The following is an 18,952-nucleotide window of genomic DNA, read 5'->3' as shown; positions in this document are numbered from 1 at the left end:
TTGAGATAAAAGTTCATGATTAATTGGCATCGTAGTGATCAGGTTGATTGATGTGTTGCACAGTATAACACAAGGTTTCGTGGCTAATCTTGCCACAGATCTTTTCAGACTTTGACCTCATGGCGCCAAGTTCTTACATTACGATCGTTTAGATATGAGCAAGCATTATGCAAGCTACACAGCAAGTGTAAATGTATTGTGCCTAAATGTTACACAGCAAGTGTAAATAGCTTGGCCCTAAATGAATGAATCTTCAACTAAATGTATGATGCCTATGCTTATGTACAATTCTGAGGTATTTTGTAGTCTACATTCAGGTAGGATGACTGTGAGTAAAGAAATTTTTTCTCCAGTAGCACTGTCATATACATTAACTTATCTACTCTTTAATGTTTTTCTGCATAATATCATATTTGCCACTTTGTAGAACACTTAATTTAGGCATAGGTCCCTAAAATTTTGGAAACAGTGCTATGAGTATAGGAAGAAGAAGAAGACTTAATTTCAAGAATTAAAAACACCAATGGAGCTTTATCCACAATGCATATATTTTATTACTATATTAATATAACATATTTATTTTATTAATAGTTCAAAAATAATTTCAATATCTGAAGCAACATTAAACATAACAGTCGAAACAGAAACAAAGGAGATAAAATGCAATAAATTGTGCATTTAACAATACACAGTATTTTTTTACAATGTTTATAATGTCAAAGACATCTTTTGTCACATTCTTAAAAATAACACTATGTCTTCTATTATCAAATCTTCACTTTAAACATTCAAATCGCCAAACAGCTGAGCGATTGCGTATTGGTTCATTTCTGATGCTGCGCGTTGGACAGTCCTCCTGGGTTTAGGAGAGACCACATAGCCTCTCACTCACTTCCCATAACTTCTTGGCCACTGCATCATCCCTGGCTTTAGAGCTCACTTCCTGTACAGAACAGCAGGAGAAGTATCGCCCACTGAAGCCCTCGATGCCCTCCTGAAGAGCGCAGTGGAGAGTCGTCTGGGCACCGGTCTTTGGGTCCAGGAAGAGGAGCCGGGCGACGGGTTCGATGAACACCTTTTGCCAGAGACTGACGTGACGGGAGAGCTCGGTTTTCACAATACCTGGGGGACGACGCAGGTAAACTTTAAATATCTCTAAATGTCCAAGTTATTGAGCATCGCTGTGTTCATTCAACATTCCAACAATCATCAGTGAGCCCTTGGAAAGCAATAGTTAAAACAAGAATCTTTCAAAACTGCCGTCATTTAACTTACCGGGGTGAACACTGTAGCAGGTGACATTGGTACCCTTCAGTCTCTTGGCCAACTCGTAGGTAAAGAGAACGTTACACAGCTTGCTATTGCAATACGCATGGAAGAACTGCCAGCTGTATCTCCCGCTGCCCAGGTCTCTGTTAGCGGCCAGAGCGTCAAAGTCAATTTTGCCCCAGCAGTGTGCCAGAGAGGACACAGTGATGATGCGGGCTCCTGGGCTTTCTTTGAGCCGGTCCAGCAAAAGACAGGTAAGCAGGAAATGCCCAAGATGATTGACACCGAATTCTATACCAAAACCATCCTCGGTCCGACCATCTGCTACAAGGCCTGGCGAAGTAAAAAAAAAAAAAAAGGCATTTACTACAAGTTAAAAATGATTTCTGCTTGATTTGCCTGACCGTATGAATATTCATGAAGGCTGTCTTTACCTGCATTGTTAATGAGGAGATCCAGTTTAGACTCAGATTTTAGGATGGTCTCAGCAAAGAAACGCACAGATTTCAGACTGCTCAGGTCCAGATGCACATAGACCACATCAGTACTCCCAGTCTCCTGATTTGACACATGCAAATAATAAATATGTTTTAAAATAAATATTTTTTACTTCCTCTTTAGGCAGTCATGGCCTGGCGGTTAGGGAACTGGTCTTGTGACTGGAGGGTCGTGGGTTCGATTCCCAGACCTAAGGCCATGACTGAGGTGCCCTTGAGCAAGGCACCTAACCCCAACTGCTCCCTGGGTGCCAGGCTAGGGCTGCCCACCGCTCTGGGCACGTGTGATCCACAGCCCCCTAGTAATCACTAGTGTGTGTGTGTGTGTGTGTGTGTGTGTTCTGACTGCACAGATGGGTTAAAAGCGGAGGACAAATTTCAATTGGGGTGTAAAAATCACAATTGACAAAGTATGGCACATTTACATTTTACATTTAAAAGACTGTGGACCTGAGGACCATTAATATGAAGTGAAAACTAATTAAATGAGTCTCTTACTTTCTCAATGTCACTGATGGCCGTCTCTGCTCTCCTTTGGTTCCTGCAAGCCAAGATGACTCTTGCTCCTCTACCTGCAAGCTCCATTGCTGTGGCTTTTCCAATGCCCGTATTGCCTCCTGTTGGCCAAATCACACGTTTTTGTCCATAGCCAGTATTGTTCAAACAACTAAAATAACATCTACACAACTGACTAATTTGATCACTTTAATAATCCTACAGTTCATTAGATTGGACAGCCAGCACGCCCTACGATGGAATGGCACGGCGGCATTCCTATGATGGTAAGACAGCAGAGTCGTCCAAAAAGCTTTTTATTCGTTCTATTTGTCGTCCAAAAGGTTTTAACGATAGGTGCACTATAGGTTTCTGGATAGTTTTGGACTAAACAATATCAAATCAATGAGAATATTTCCCTCAGGGATGGTCGGTCTCCCTGAGATACCGAGAAGGCTTTTTCTTTCCAACTTACCGGTAATGATGACAGTTTTCCCAGTCATTTCTGTCGTTCCTTTACACTTCGACTTCTTAAACAACGTTTCCACAAGAGTCATGTAGACAATCCCTATGGCCACCGCTACAAACACAAGATGCCACATTCTGGAAACAGATCTGTTCAATTCTGCCGCTGGAAGAGTTCTGTGGTGAACGGGAACAGGGACACGCGCTTTTGTACTAACCTGCTCTGACGAACCGAGGCCCGTCAAACAGGTTTCACTCTTTCGACGTAACTTTACTAAGACTAAACAGTGACAGAACCGGTTCACTTTTGTCCCATGTGAAGTGAAGATGAATAATGACGCGTAAAACAATAGATGTCGGTCTTCGCATTCGTCATACTTTATTTATGAAAAACATGACATTTTAATACGTTAAAGGTTTGGTGGAAAACATTAACCTTCACAAAAACAACGCCACCATTTGCACTTCAATGTTAGACCTTGTAGTGCTTAAACGTAGGACTGCTCATACTTAGGTTGTAATATTTTGTCTTCTTAAAACTTGTATCCTTAATACTTAACCTTGTACTCTCTGTTTATTAATCTGGAGCTAAAAGTGACTAAAAAGATTTACTCCAGTCGAGCCCGCATGTCTAAGAATTTACCTCACGCAAGGTTCAGTGTGAGCAATCGACTTATCTACCCTACCAAGGAATGGTAAGAATTTGAACTACTAGACTTCTGAATAGTCATTATATCCGGGTCAATGATGCAGACCAGTAGGCTACTGACTTCAGACAGCAATTCATCCGCGTCCGTCCCTCCAAAAGCGAGATAACCTACAGGATGTTGTTTTATACCACTTTAAAAAGGCCCTTCTTTCATTCTCATAGTAAAGTGAAAAAGTATGGCAGACCAAGACAGGAACAAAGAAAACGGCCATTACAAGTCAGCGTACATAGCTCTAAGCTATCGTTTAAAGATTTATGAAAAATACGTTGCGATTTTGAGAGCACCGATTTTCCATTTGTTGTCACATTTACACCTGTAGTCAGGATAGATGGGGGTGGGGTGTTAATGAGCTAATCATGGGCGTTCCCCATCTCGCATCCTGCCCTTTGTGAAACACACATAAGCAAAGTGTACCAGACACACCCGGGGAACCCAGCCTCCACACCTACATGGGATGCCAACACCCAATGCTAAGTTATTAGAAAACTACAATGAACAAAACATTACCAATCAAACCAAAATGGAGCGCTACAGAAACGACACCAGAAACGACACCACACCAATGTGTGGTGTAATGGGTTCAACACTGGCAGTGGGGTTCCGTATACTGTTTGGACCAGATCTAGGCTCGTGAAAGAGCTGGTAAGTTTTGGAGGACGAATTCAGACTGAGCACCTGCAGGCAGATGGTCTGGCTGCCTGTCATGTAAAGAAAAATTTAATTTGGGGATCTTACAAACCTGGAGATTATCAGCACATCAGTAAACAATGCACATGGATGAGGTGAATGGGTAAACAGAATAAAATAATAAATAAAAATATATGTGTGTCTCAGTCCAGTTCCGTAGTGTTCTCTTCTGCATGCAATTTCTTTATTTCCTGTTTCAGGACTTGGCTCGCCACTCCTTACCGGAGAAATCAGAATTCAAGAAGAGCACCAGTGGACAGGGTGTCCTGCTATCAGAGCCATTAGATCACTCAAGGTTCCGCACATTCAAGAAACCTGACAGGAGGCATCAGGCCCGTTCGAGTTGCTGCCAAAGGGAAGGGATTCCACACTTTGACCCTGCTGGACTGTCTCAAGGCTCCAATAAAACCTGACCTGTACACCAAATAGGCTTCCCGCCATAGCACAATCACATCGTGTGCACACACACATATACCACATACAACAAATAAATCTTGTAACGATTCAAATGAATCATATAACTTCAATTCACAGGAAAATAAATAATATTTTATTTTATTAATTTTTATTATTAAAATATTTTCAGATTATGACAAAAACCATATTAACTGTCAATAAAATTAATAATCTAACAAAACATTCTATAGCTTTTAACTGTACACTTTTATATGATTTTATGAATAATATTACTTATAGAGCATTAACAATGTTTGCCTAAGCATATAACCTTAACTGCTCAGCAAAGCTAAGAACATAAGGGAAGCATAGCATAGCTACGTTTTAGTATAGCTAAAAACATGGGCGATAGGTGCCATCAGGCAATCATAACAGGTGACATCAATCATTTTCATTCGTGCACATGGTACCGCCATCTTACACACACAAACCACATTAAATGTGCAGGGCTCTGCAGAGATATATATATATATATATATATATATATATATATATATATATATATATATATATATATATATATATATATATATATATATATATTTATTTATGAACTGCTCCGTAATGCCAACATCTTACATTTAATAAGAGACAAACTAATATCACACTGAGCACCATTCTGAACTCATTTTAGTTATATAATCAGAACTATTTGTAATAACCGCTTTTTTTCACAAAATGCATCTTACCAAAGCTCATTCAATGTCAAGATGGGGTTCCAGGGCCTCGTGGATATGGTCTCTCATTCAGACAAAACTTAACAAACTTAACAGTTTAATTAAAACGGAAAGCTCAGCTGCATGTCCGTGTTGAACAAGCGCAAAGAGGAAAAAAAAGGGAGAGAAAGTTCGTACCAACCTTCAAATTGTGAGTGTGGTAGGAGGGGCTTAAACCCGATTGGCTAGTAGGCTACTTCCTTAGTTCAAAGAAGTAAAATAAATATGCTTATATAATTTTATGTTTATATAATTACTGCTAATAATTCATTATTTTACATTTAACCCACTGAGCAATATTTATACCTGGGATACACCCTCCCCCTCAAAATATATGCAAGTCCCATTGCATACAGGTGATTTTAGAGTGATGCAACGATAAGTTAGTAAGAGTTTCTACAGCTTCAAAACCGCCCATAGAATCAATAATGGCTGTGTTAAGACTTTGGAATAGGGAATGGACAACTGAAATAAGTGGGTTCCCTAATTGTGGATAATGGAATTTTTTAGGCTGTACAGGAATTCTATGGGAACGCCTCACAGAGGTTTTTGTGTTAACAGGTCCTGCAGGTTCATTACTGGTGCTTGCTGTCACTTCGCTGAAATAAGGATCTTCAGATGCTCTGGAGACATCAATCGTCGGACAAGGTAAGTAATTTTCTTTTGCTTCCACAGAATTTTCAGCAGGTACGTCATCATCAGTTGTGGTTTCTCTAGACAATCCAAGGGGTTCATCACTAGGATCAAGAATGTAGTCAACAGGTAAGTTACTGATGGCATATTTTGCAGGCATGCTTGCATTTGATGTAGCTTGTGTTAAAGTCAAATTCAAAGTCAAAGTCAAATTTATTTACCGTATTTTCCGGACTATAAGGCGCACCTAAAAGCCTAAAATTTCCCCAGAAATCGGCCGTGCGCCTTATAATACGGTGCACCTTATACGTGTACTGAGTACCGCACGTAACTAATCAGAGAACACTAACGTACCGTAGTATTCTCGGATTGGTTTACGTGCGTTTCGCACGTAAACCAATCAGAGATTACTACGTAATACACAATACCGGTACTTTGGCTTATCTACAGGTATGCTGCAAAACAACATTTGTTTTTCCACAACCCTCGAATATGGCACCAGTGAAGAGACATGCTTACGAGGCACAGTTCAAGCTACAGGCTATCAGTTATGCGGCTGTAAATGGGAATAGAGCAGCTGCGATACAATTCGGCATAAATTAATCTATGGTTCGAAAATGGAGGAAACAGGAAAATGAACTGTGTCAAGTAAATCAATCAATCAATCAATCAAATTTTATTTATATAACTTTTTACAACAGTTGTTGTCACAAAGCAGCTTTACAAGTGCCGAGTCCTAGCCCCCAGTGAGCAAGCCAAGGGCGACAGTGGCAAGGAAAAACTCCCTAGTTTTTGCATGAGGAAGAAACCTTGAGAGGAAACAAGACTCAGGGGGGGAACCCATCCTCCTCTGGCCGACACCGGTCACCATGACAACAACAACAATTTAAACAGAAAGAAATAAAGAAAAGGAAAAGATGTAGTAATGTCCATCATGGTGTAGGCCAGGTATCACCAAATGGCGGACCGCGGTCCGGTTCCGGACCCGAACGCCGTCCTGTCCGGACCCAATCACATTCCTGATTAACTGGATACGGACCCAAATGCCAAAAAATTTTAACAGGAGACTATATTTTAAACCGGAGAATTTAAATATTTCCCACCCATTTGAGTGTTACGTACGCCCCCCCGCTCAACAACTTTCGTTCGCCACTGCAGACCCGGACCTAAGGTCTGAGCTATCTGCCAAAAATGGACCGCGGAAAGATTTAATTGATTACCCCTGGTGTAGGCTCATCCGGTCAGGCAGTAGGTGGCTGGCACTGGATGGATCGCTTGTCTCTCCTCATCTCATATTTCCTCGAGCAGGTGGGCAGCCATGTGGAGAAAATAAAACGCAAAATTAGCTCTGTATGAGGACATATACAGGACAGACAGAGGAGAGAAGAAGTCGAGACAGAGTTTTCGTGGTAACAATGCGAGGTGGCCACAGTAAGAAGACAAACTTGAACAATGGATATCTAAACAAAGAGTGGTTGGGAGAAGCGTCTCGACAGTCACTATTTGACTGAAGGCAACAACGACAGCACAAGACATGAAGCTAGACGATTTTCAAGGAGGGCCTTCTTGGTGCTTTAATTTTAGCGCAAAGATTTAGCGCAAATCTTTCTATCCGCGCAATGACTACTGTGGCACAGCGACTGCCAGCAGATTACGAAGAACAGCTGGCGATTTTCCGTACATACTGTCGTAAAAGGATTACGGAGAAAAAGATCTAACACAGCCACATCACCAACATGGACGAGGTCCCCCTCACTTTCAACATCCCCGTGAACCATACTGTGGAAGAAAAAGGGGACTAGTATGGTATCGATACGCACCACGGGGCATGAGAATTCGGCATTCACCATTGTTCTTGGCTGTCAAGGTAAGAGACAGAAACTACCGCCTATGGTCATTTTCAAAAGGAAGACGCTGCCGAAAGAAAAGTTTCCAGCCGGAGTCATAGTTAAGGCTAACCAAAAGGGCTGGATAGACGAGGAGAAAATGGGAGAGTGGCTGAGAGAGGTGTATGTAAAGAGACTGGGTGGTTTTTTCCACACATCACCGTCCCTGCTGATCTGTGACTCAATCAAAGTTTATTTGTAAGCTTGACTCCATGCGCGCTCATCTCACAGACAACGTTAAAAGCCATGTAAAGAAAATTAATTTGGAGCTTGCCGTCATTCCAGGAGGATTAACAAAAGAACTCCAACCGCTGGACATTGGCGTAAACAGGGCGTTTAAAGTCAATCAATCAAAGTTTATTTGTATAGCGCTTTTAACAACTCAAGTTGTCGCAAAGCAGCTTTACAGGATTTACAAGGATAACAATACTATGGGTCCAGAACCCTAATGAGCAAGCCAAAGGCGACAGTGGCGAGGAAAAACTCCCTAGATGGTAGGGAATAGGAAGAAACCTCGGGAGAACCAAGACTCAAAAGGGAACCCATCCTCCATTGGGCGGCCCGTTAACACACAAATGCACAAGTCACACACAAATCACACAATCAGACTAGGTAAAAGGTAGAATTGAAAGTTCTGGGTTTTGATATTGTCACTGTAAATGTCTGTTGATGAACGCCAGGCTTTCATTCCGTGTCGGAGCAGTGATGCTGGTATTGTAGGCTCCGACTGCAGTGTTACTCCCAGGGTGAACCCCGGCATCAGCACATCCACCGGCAGCCAGACCATCCCCCAGGTGCCTGCAGGTGCCTGTATCCAATCGTCTTGGGTAGAGCCATGCAAGAAGATAGACAATACAGACTGAGTGGACATGAATTTAAACCACCATTGATTTAAATGTACATAGCTCACGTGCCAGTGATGAGCATGTGGCTCCGGCAGACTAATCTATAGCAGCATAACTAAAGGGAGGGGTTCAGTGGTGACCACAGTCATGAGGGCTCACTGAGACATTGCTTTCCAGTCAAGTCATAGTCACAAATAGAGTGATGCCAAGACACAGCTGGATGACAGCATCAACATCTCAGATCACCAGAAATCTCAACGTCTGGGGGCGCCCAAGCCCCTACACCTTACAAGGGGAATTTTAGCTGAAGGCTTGACTAAACAGGTGAGTCTTAAGTCTAGATTTAAAGATTGGAACTGTGTCTCGGACTGTGAATCTCGGATTGGAGCTGGAAGGCTATTCCATAATTGAGGGGCTTTAAAAGAGAAAGCTCTGCCTCCGGCTGTAGTTTTACTAATTTTTGGAACTAGGAGAAATCCAGCATTTTGGGAGCGCAAAGGGTGAGATGGGTTGTAGTAATCAATGAGTTCACTCAGATATTGTGGGGCAAGACCATTTAACGCCTTATAGGTTAACAGGAGAACTTTAAATTCAATGCGATATTTAATCGGCAGCCAGTGTAGTGCGGCGAGAGTGGGACTAATATGATTGAATTTCCTAGCCTTGGTTAGGACTCTAGCTGCGGCATTTTGTACAAGTTGTAGCTTCTTTATGGACTGTTTAGAGCATCCAATTAGAAGACTATTACAGTAGTCCAATCTCGACGAGACAAAAGCATGGACTAGCTTCTCTGCATCAGCTAATGAAAGTAAGTGTCTCAGCTTGGCGATATTACGTAAATGGAAAAAGGCAGCCTTAGTGACATTGCATACATGTCTGTCAAATGAAAGATCAGAATCAATAGTGACACCTAAACTTTTTGCAGTAGATTTTGGTGTTACTGAAAAACCATCTAGGGTAAGGGGAATATCAGCCCAATTGCTTCTAACAGCTTTAGGCCCAAGAATCAGTACCACAGTCTTGTCAGAATTTAGTTTAAGAAAATTAGACGCCATACAGTTTTTAATATCCTGGACGCAGTTCTCAATCTTGAGAGTTGTGGTGATATCGTCTGAATTAGAAGATATATACAACTGAGTATCATCTGCGTAGCAATGGAAGCTAATACCATGCCTACGAATGATAGTGCCCAGTGGTAGCATATATAATGAGAATAATATGGGGCCCAGTACAGATCCTTGTGGGACACCATACTTTAGAATGCTCAGAGCATTCGTTATTTACTAGCACAAATTGGTAACGATCTGTCAGGTAGGACCTGAACCAGGAGAGTGCTTGACCTCTTATGCCAATGAGTGTCTCCAGTCTATTAAGTAGAATATTATGATCAATGGTGTCAAAAGCAGCACTGAGGTCTAGCAGTATGAGAAACGAAATGTGTCCTTTATCAGAGGATATTAAGAGATCATTCAATACTTTAGTTAGTGCTGTTTCAGTGCTGTGATGAGCTCTAAATCCAGACTGAAATAACTCTAAGACATGTTCTGTCTGTAAGAAGGAAGAGAGTTGTGAAGAAACTACTTTCTCTAAAATTTTGGATATGAATGACAGATTAGAAATTGGACTATAGTTGGACAGTTCTTGGGGGTTAAGACCAGGTTTTTTAATTAGCGGCTTGATGACTGCAAGTTTAAATGAACTGGGAACGTAGCCCAGGCTCAGAGAATAGTTTATTATAGTAAGCAACGGTTCTACATTGCTATGCAGTAATTCTTTAAGTAGATGGGTTGGTACAGCATCTAGTATGCATGTGGAGGGTTTAGCAGATTTCACCAGTGAAATAAGCTCCTCACGACCAATTGGGGAGAAGGACTCTAACAGGGCATCAGAGCTGACCAGACAGCTGTCAAGGTGCATTGGCATGTTGACAGGCTCTGAGATAGCACTACTAATGTTTTCCCTAATTTTATCAATTTTATCATTAAAGAATTTCATAAAATTGTTACTGCTACACTCTAGTGGAATAAGAGAATTGATTTGTTCGTGACTCCTCATAAGGCTGGAAACAGTTTTAAAAAGGAGTCCTGAATTGTTTTTATGTTTTTCTATTAAGGCCGATAAGTATAAGGACTTTGCCGTATGGAGGGCATGCTTATATTCAATAAGGCTGCTTTTCCATGATAGTCTATACACTTCTAACTTCGAATTTCGCCATTTACGTTCCAGGATCCGCGCGGCGCATTTGAGGCTACACGTGTGCTCATTGTACCTTGGCGCTATTCTTCTCTCCGTGGCTCTCTTATATCGTAGTGGTGCAACTTTGTCTAAAGCTGTACGAAGGGAAGTCTCAACGTGCTCGGTGAAACGCTCTAGTCCTTCCGGAGCTACAAGTGGATCAGTGTTTGTCAGACCCGGTAAAATATCAGTGAGCTGGTGCTGGGTGTTATAGCTCGTTTAATTTGATAGCGGGGTGGCCGATGAACACAGTCAGTTAAACACAACTCGTACGTTATGAGGCTGTGGTCAGAAACAGCCTCACTCTGAGGAAGAATTGCTAAACTGGATATGTCAATACCAAATGACAAGACCAAGTCTAAAGTATGACTACAGTTATGCGTAGGACCCACCACATTCTGAGTGATACCCATTGAATCAAGAATTGCTTGAAAATGAATGCTAAAAGAGTCACACAGATTTTCAAAATGGATATTAAAATCACCAACTATAATCACCTTATCGGCTGATAGCACTACATGAGACAGGAAGTCTGAAAACTCCTGCAAGAACTCAGAGTATGAACCAGGGGGGCGGTAAATAGTAATTAACATAAACGACTGCGTGAAGTTGCGAGCGGCGTGGGAGCGATAGATGATAGACGGCGAACAAACATTTACTGGGAGGCAGCGGCGGGCGAGTTACGCCACCGTTTATGAATGGATTGTGGATGCCTGGGCTAAGATTTCTGATGTAACTGTTGTCCGAGCTTTCGCGAAAGCCGGCATCATTGCTGAACAGCTGCCTGGCGATGAGACTGACTCGGACATTGATGAGCGGGAACCCGGACTGCTCGTTAGAGAAATTGCGCAACTTTTTAATTCAGACACAGAGGATGAGGACTTTGATGGATTTGTGGGAGATGAGGGAGTAAGAATAATGTGTGTTTGTGTGTTTTGTCAAGTAGTAAAGTAAACTTCAATTAAAAATCACCATAAAAAAAAAACTTAAAATCTTTAAAAATTTTAAATCACATTTACTTTTCTTGTAGACCGTATGTTTTAGCATGTGCCTTATAATACGGCGCCATACAGAATAATACGGTGACGTACAGAAATAGAGTCCGTAATTGAGACTGCGCCTTATAGTATGGTGCGCTTTATACATGTATCAAATACAGAAATAGAGCCCGTAATTCAGACTGCACCTTACATTATGGTGCGCCGTATAGTCCGTAAAATACGGTAGGTTTTGATTCACCACAAGTTCTCAATGGGATTAAGTTCTGGGGAGTTTCGAGGCCATGGACCCAAAATCTCTGTTTTGTTCCCTGAGCCATTTAGTTATCACCTTTGCTTTATGGCAGTGGTTCTCAAACTTTTTCTATCATTCCCCACCTCAGAAGAAGGTGCGAGCGAAAATGATGTAATGGCTGTGGCTCCGCCTGTGCGCAAAGGCCTCACGCGCTGTCGATTCGCGAGGTCGTGCACCTCTCGAATTTTGTAACTTCGCGCACGCCGCGCCTCAGCGCAATGAACAAAGTCGTGTTTGCCGGGTTCATACACATTTACAAGGTAGAATTAAAGCACGTGTTCGTCACTTTCAAGGTCCATTTCAATATTTCCCAGCACGTTAAACTTAATTAAGTTAAATATTTATACATATACTCGAAATGATTCGAAATAATTCGCTTTTTTATCATATTATTTAATGGTTGTTTATTTTCAAAACGCCCAATCTCAATGTCTTCACGTTGTCTCATGTTTCGTCCTGGAATTACAATGTAATACAAAAGAACTGTTCAGTCAGACAGCAATTTGTTGTGAAACGAAGTAGTTACAATTTCAAGCATTTTCAAGTACTTTAGCCTAAATTTCAGCACTTTCAAACCTGAAACACAAAGCAACATTAAAATTCATCAGGTAAATGTTCCTTCCCCTGTTTTTGAGGGGTGTTTCTTTATACTACCACATATAGTTTCAGAGAACACTGCATGCGGAAAGTATAAACGCTTCCACAGTTTGCGCAGGGTCGCATGAGGTGTGCGGAGTCACACGTTACGGTTACTCGCAAAAGTATAAACCAGGCTTTAGAAAGGTTCATTTCTTCCAATGCGCCCCACCTGCAATACCCATGCACACTTTGAGAAACGCTGCTTTAAACATCCGGGGCTTATGCAAAACGAACAGGCATTAAAACGACAGGCTTAAAAAGGTTAATTTCTTCCAATTGCTTGTGCCCCCCACACTTTGAGAAACGCTGCTTTATGGCAAGGTGCTCAATCATGCTGGAAAAGGCATTGTTGATCACCAAACTGCTCTTGGATGGTTGGGAGAAGTTGCTCTCGGAGGACATTATGGTACCATTCTTTATTCATGGCTGTGTTTTTAGGCAAGAGGCAAGGTGAGAGAGCCGATTCCCTTGGCTGAGAAGCAACCCCACACATGATTGGTTTCAGGATGCTTTACAGTTGGCATGAGACAAGACTGGTGGTAGCGCTCACAATCAGAAAGGGGATTAATCAGAGAAATTAATCCCCCCCCCCACCGCTTTCGAATTATCGTTGGTGCGGACCGCTTACACAAGTCAAGTTGCTCATGTGGACCCTTGTAAAAGTTTATTTACGACTCCTGAGTTATCACATCCCAGCTAGCTAGCTAACCGTTATATCATTACGTGAAATATACATAGCAGAGACTTGCTTTTTTTGTGCAGTCTAAAATGTCAAACAAAGTTTAAAGTGGTTGCATCTCTTATCCTGACTCCACATGTCTTGCATGTCACAGTTCTTATTTTATTCACAACAGCATAATCTTTATAATTGAACAGGATCAATTTTGGGAGCATGTTGCTTGTCCTCTCCGCACAAATTCAACGCTGCTGCATTGAGATTTATCAAAGTAAAGTGCAAGTTATGACATCAACGTCTTTCATTTCGCACGACAACAACCAACATGGCATACGATTTAAAATGCGCAAGGCAAAAAAAAAAAAAAAAAAGGTCAGCCGTTTGTCGTTGCGGTCGTGTCGTCTCGTCACGGTGCGTCTCGGCAAGTAGGCCTATAAACATTTTTTGTTGTTGTTTACTTTTTAAACCCCGTTACTTGAACCTTTCTTTATTTTCAGGGGGACCATCTTTATTTTCAGGTTGGACTGTGAATACAGGTAAATTTCCTGCACGACCGACAACTACATATACATCAGTCTCCCATTTGTCAGCAAGCTTGTGTTTTCCTCTAATGCACACATTCCTAACCAGAACCTTGTCTCCAACTTCCAATTTTGATTCAGTCACCAATTTATCAAATCTGCTTTTATTTCTTCCAGCAGTCTTCAAAGCATTTTGGGTGGCTATTCTGTAGCTCTCCCTCAAGGTGAGATTTCAGAGCTTTGACGTACTGCGAGTGTGATATATTTGGGGTTTCCTTGACTGGTAGGCCAAAAGCTATGTCTACTGGCAGTCTTGGTTGTCTGCCAAACATTAGTTCATATGGCGCAAAACCAGTGACCTCATTCTTCGTGCAATTATATGCATGAACCAAAGGTTTTACGAAGTCTTTGGGTTTTCAGAGTACCGAGCATATTAAGCAAGGTCCGGTTGAACCTTTGCACAGGATTGCTCCGGGGATGGTAAGAGCTGGTTCTTCTCTTTTGGATTCCTGCGAGATTGCAGAGTTCCTTTATGGTTTTGGAAGTCCAGGCCTTGGTCACTGTGCAAGCGCTCTGGGAAGCCGTAGTGCACAATAAAGTTTTCCCACAAACACTTAGCTACCGTGCGTGCTTTCTGATTAGGGGTTGGGACTGCAATAGCATATTTTGTGAAGTGATCTGTTATTACCAAAACATACTTCGTACTTCGCAAACCCTAGAACTGGAGCAGAAGCGAGTTTCTCAATGATGGTTGTGAAGGCTTCTTCACAGTCAGGTGTCCATCTCTCAGTAAATGGCTCTTTTGGATCAAGGTATTTCCCACTTGTGTTGTGTGGCTTAGTTCCCTTGCGTAATGGAGGGTAGCCGACAGGGAGATTCGTCAAGGGCTTAATGATCTTTGAATAATCATTAATGAACCTTCTGTAATATCCAGAGAAACCAAGGGATGATCTGAGTTCTTTGAGGTTTCGAGGCTTTGGCCAGGTTTTGAGGGCTTCCAGCTTCTCAGTATCAGTTTCAACTCCATTTTGGGAGATCACATGTCCCAAATAACGAACAGAGGACTGGAAAAATCTACATTTCTCTGGTAAAAGCTTCAATCCGTACTCTTTAAGGCAGTATAAGATTTTCAGGAGCCATTGTTCGCGTTCCTCAAGCGTAGTCTGATCATTAAAGAGTAATGTGATGTTTCACATTGGATGTATGGCCGAAATCTAAGTCATGTCTGGCAAATACCTCAAGCACAGAGTTAAGCTTTTCAGAGATTCGTTCCTTCCATTCTGTAGACAGTGGTGAATTTCTAAAGTCAAAACCAATGCTGGTTTTAAGAGCTGAATGCACTGGAGTTGACCCAGAATCACCAACATTGTGCTCTTGGGTAACTGTTATATACAGCATTTAACTCTGCAATGACTCTGTCTGGAGGAATAACATCATGGTCCATTTCATTATGCAGAGTTACCTTGACTTTGTGTGTGTTTACGGATGGAAGGTGGATTAAAGATCTTGCAATGAAAATTCCACCAGGGATGAATGTTGGTTCCCTCCCGCACAGTTTCACCAGGCCTAGGGGACCTTTTGCGCATTGTCCATGTCTCAACTGAAGTGTCTTCAGCACGGCGCGATACCCATAGTAAGGTGAGTAGTACTTAGAAAGTTGAGCTCCAAAGGATTCTTTATACAGAGTATCTAATGTGTTTGTTCCTATAAGAACTTGTGATGAGCCCTCTGTGCCAAGATCTGGGACAATTAAGGCTACTGTGGAGACATCAAATTCAGAACCAGTGATTTCTTTTGGGAAGGTGATTGCTACTTCAACATAACCTTCATAAGGTACTAGTTGGCCATTTGCTCACCTGACCTCCTCCCAGTTTCTGCTGCGCTGAACAACATGGTCCCTCCTCAATTAAATACAAATAGAGTCAAATACAAATACACTTTTACACATGAGGTATGGCAGCTATGTTTGGGAAGATTCTCATCAGCATTTATATGGAAATCAAATTAAGCGATGATTAATTGCATGCTGTGAGCATCTTCATCAGTCTCAGATATTACGGATGAGAGTTCTCTGACCGTTTTGACTAATAATGCCTGATTGTGCCTTATCACATGATCCAACATATGACGAATACACCAAGCCATGATAGTCACCTTGCTTAATGAAGACAACAAAAGCGTCTTCATTGGAATGGATAGAAAATGGGGATACAAACGGCAAAGACAGCCAAACTTGGACAGCATTTTTGCACTAAATCCAGATCTTGCACCTGATGAGGAGCTGGCACAGAGTCCAGAAACCCCGCCACCTCCAGTGTCCAACTCCATGAAAGTTAACAAGATCCCACCTAATAAGAATCGACGAACTGTAGCACCACCCAAGATAACAGTTGTAGGAACAACGCGGGTGCGGCCCAGCCAGCAGACAGAGCAGGCCCCTGCTGCCCCACCTCCTCCACCCATCCAGCACCAGACGTAGTCTACAGCAGCAGCAGAATGCTCGCCGGAAGTCCAACTGCGTGAAGGAGGTGGAGAAGCTTCAAGAAAAGAGAGAAAGGAGACGCTTACAGCAACAGGAGCTAAGGGAGAACAACACCCAATTATGTGTATGATCCGTGACTTCAGAGCCAGCCTTGACTACAGGCCACCGACAAACGCTGATCTCATTGAAGACCATAGAATATGTGTAGGTGTCAGGGCAAGGCCACTGAACAAGAAGGAGCTGAGCGTGAAGGACCTGGATGTCATCACCATCCCCAGTAAAGATGTGGTCATGGTCCACGAACCCAAACAAAAAGAGAATTTAACAAGATACCTGGAGAATCAGACATTTCGATTCGATTACGTGTTCAACGACAATGCCAAAAATGAAATGGTTTACAGATTCACCACCAGGCCAGTAAGTTTTGGAGGACGAATTCAGTCACCGAGACCATGTAAAAGAAAAATTTTATTTGGGGATCTTACAAACCTGGAGATTATCAGCACATCAGTAAACAATGCACATGGATCAGGTGAATGGGTAAACAGAATAAAATAATGCAATTTCTTTATTTCCTGTTTCAGGACTCGCCACTCCTTACCGGAGAAATCAGAATTCAAGAAGAGCACCAGTGGACGGGGTGTCCTGCTATCAGAGCCATTAGATCACTCAAGGTTCCGCACATTCAAGAAACCTGACAGGAGGGATCAGGCCCGTTCGAGTTGCTGCCAAAGGGAAGGGATTCCACACTTTGACCCTGCTGGACTGTCTCATGGCTCCAATAAAACCTGACCTGTACACCAAATAGGCTTCCCGCCATAGCACAATCCCATCGTATGCACACACATATACCACATACAACAAATAAATCTTGTAACGATTCAAATGAATCATAACTTCGATTCACAGGAAATAAACATTTTATTTTATTAATTTTTATTAATAATAAAATATTTTCAGATTATGACAAACCATATTAACCGTCAATAAAATTAATAATCTAACAAAACATTCTATAGCATTTAACTGTACAATTTTATATGATTTTATGAATAATATTACTTATAGAGCATTAACAATGTTTGCCTAAGCATATAACCTTAACTGCTCAGCAAAGCTAAGAACATAAGGGAAGCATAGCATAGCTACGTTTTAGCATAGCTAAAAACATGGGGTGGGGTTCCCGAAACGTTCGTAGCGCTAAGTACTTCATAACCTCGTAAGAAACGTACGAGGTTAAGAAGTACTTAGCGCTACGAACGTTTCGGGAAACCCACCCATGGGCGATAGGCGCCATCAGGCGACCATAACAGGTGACATCAACCATTTTCATTCGTGCACATGGTACCGCCATCTTACACACACAAACCACATTAAATGTGCAGGGCTCTGCAGATATATATATATATTTATGAACTGATCGGTAATGCTAACATCTTACATTTAATAAGAGACAAACTAATATCACACTGAGCACCATTCTGAACTAATTTTACAGTTATATAATCAAAACTATTTGTAATAACCGCTTTAATTCACAAAATGCATCTTACCAAAGCTCGTTAAAAACATTCAATGTCAATATGGGGTTCCAGGGCCTCGTGGATATGGTCTCTCATTCAGACAAAACTTAACAAACTTAACAGTTTAATCAGGGCTCTCAAGTTTTGGATTCATGTCGGAGTGTGAGAGTTGTTGACTGGGGGGGTGGGGGGGGGGGTGGCGTACGTTCATTGCTGAGCGGCGGGGGGGGGGGGGGGGGTTGCGAACGTAAGTTGTTGAGCGGGGTGGGGGTTTGTATATCGCGATCGATCGCCAGTGGAGGGCGACATAGATATGGATCGGAGGTAAATAAACTAGATTTTTTTTTCTCGCCGTGTGAAATCGGAAGTGTGGCGTGTGAAGACGGTCAAATGCGTGTGTCACACGCTCAATACGTGAGACTTGAGAGCCCTGGTTTAATCATATATGTAATGCTGCAGGCCGGAGCCCCGGTGGGCGTGGGTAAAGGGCGGAGCATGTGTCAATCATTTTCGAATGCAGCCAATCAGATAATAGACTTTTGTTGTCAATCAATTTTTATTAAGCCAATTATCAGCCAGAGTTAGCTGTCAATCATTTTTTACTGCAGCCAATCATCTTAACAGATCTGCCAAAAGAAGGCGGAAACTGCACGGAGAATCTCTTTAAACAGAAGTATATGCCGCTCTTACACAAAAGTAGCTGAATAAAAACATTAGAAGAGCCATGACTTTAGACATTTTTAAATAAAAGTTTAAAATACTTCTTACTTATTTTTCTGGAACGGCACTTTAATGTTTTTTTTCCTTTATTGCACGTATTGCATCATTTACATCATATATATATATGTGGCGAGTGTAAATTGTTAGCGGAGGGGGGGTGTAAATGGACACAAATTAAGTATTATATCGCGATCGATCGCCAAG

At 41.9% G+C, this 18,952-nt stretch overlaps 1 protein-coding gene and 2 long non-coding RNA genes across 3 annotated transcripts; 1 reads left to right on the top strand and 2 right to left on the bottom strand.

The window, feature by feature from the left end:
- Positions 1 to 526: 526 nt before the first annotated feature.
- Positions 527 to 3,009, bottom strand: LOC143487607 (dehydrogenase/reductase SDR family member 13-like). The gene is made up of 5 exons (XM_076986638.1): positions 2,737 to 3,009; positions 2,265 to 2,383; positions 1,704 to 1,827; positions 1,276 to 1,602; positions 527 to 1,122 (listed from the first exon to the last, which is right to left on the bottom strand). Exons 1-5 carry the CDS (start codon positions 2,861 to 2,863, stop codon positions 863 to 865), a joined length of 957 nt encoding a protein of 318 aa, XP_076842753.1. The 5' UTR covers positions 2,864 to 3,009; the 3' UTR covers positions 527 to 862.
- A 2,805-nt stretch (positions 3,010 to 5,814) lies between these two features.
- On the bottom strand, positions 5,815 to 8,132 carry LOC143487621 (uncharacterized). The gene is made up of 2 exons (XR_013124313.1): positions 7,149 to 8,132; positions 5,815 to 6,032 (listed from the first exon to the last, which is right to left on the bottom strand). It is a non-coding gene; the product is annotated as an uncharacterized LOC143487621 (long non-coding RNA).
- LOC143487623 (uncharacterized) lies at positions 5,855 to 17,413 on the top strand. The gene is made up of 3 exons (XR_013124314.1): positions 5,855 to 5,943; positions 6,013 to 6,057; positions 17,090 to 17,413. It is a non-coding gene; the product is annotated as an uncharacterized LOC143487623 (long non-coding RNA).
- Positions 17,414 to 18,952: the final 1,539 nt, after the last annotated feature.

Source organism: Brachyhypopomus gauderio, unplaced genomic scaffold (genome assembly GCF_052324685.1).
Source record: "Brachyhypopomus gauderio isolate BG-103 unplaced genomic scaffold, BGAUD_0.2 sc47, whole genome shotgun sequence".
In the NCBI taxonomy this organism is placed as follows: domain Eukaryota; kingdom Metazoa; phylum Chordata; class Actinopteri; order Gymnotiformes; family Hypopomidae; genus Brachyhypopomus; species Brachyhypopomus gauderio.
This window is presented reverse-complemented; position numbering and strand designations above follow the sequence as displayed.

Excerpts from the sequence above, each read along its gene's own strand:
- LOC143487607 (XM_076986638.1), bottom strand. The coding sequence starts at position 2,863 with ATGTGGCATCTTGTGTTTGTAGCGGTGGCCATAGGGATTGTCTACATG. Across the intron at positions 2,384-2,736 it reads GAAAACTGTCATCATTACCG|GAGGCAATACGGGCATTGGA; the intron begins GTAAGTTGGAAA and ends TTTGGCCAACAG. Across the intron at positions 1,828-2,264 it reads CCATCAGTGACATTGAGAAA|GAGACTGGGAGTACTGATGT; the intron begins GTAAGAGACTCA and ends GTGTCAAATCAG.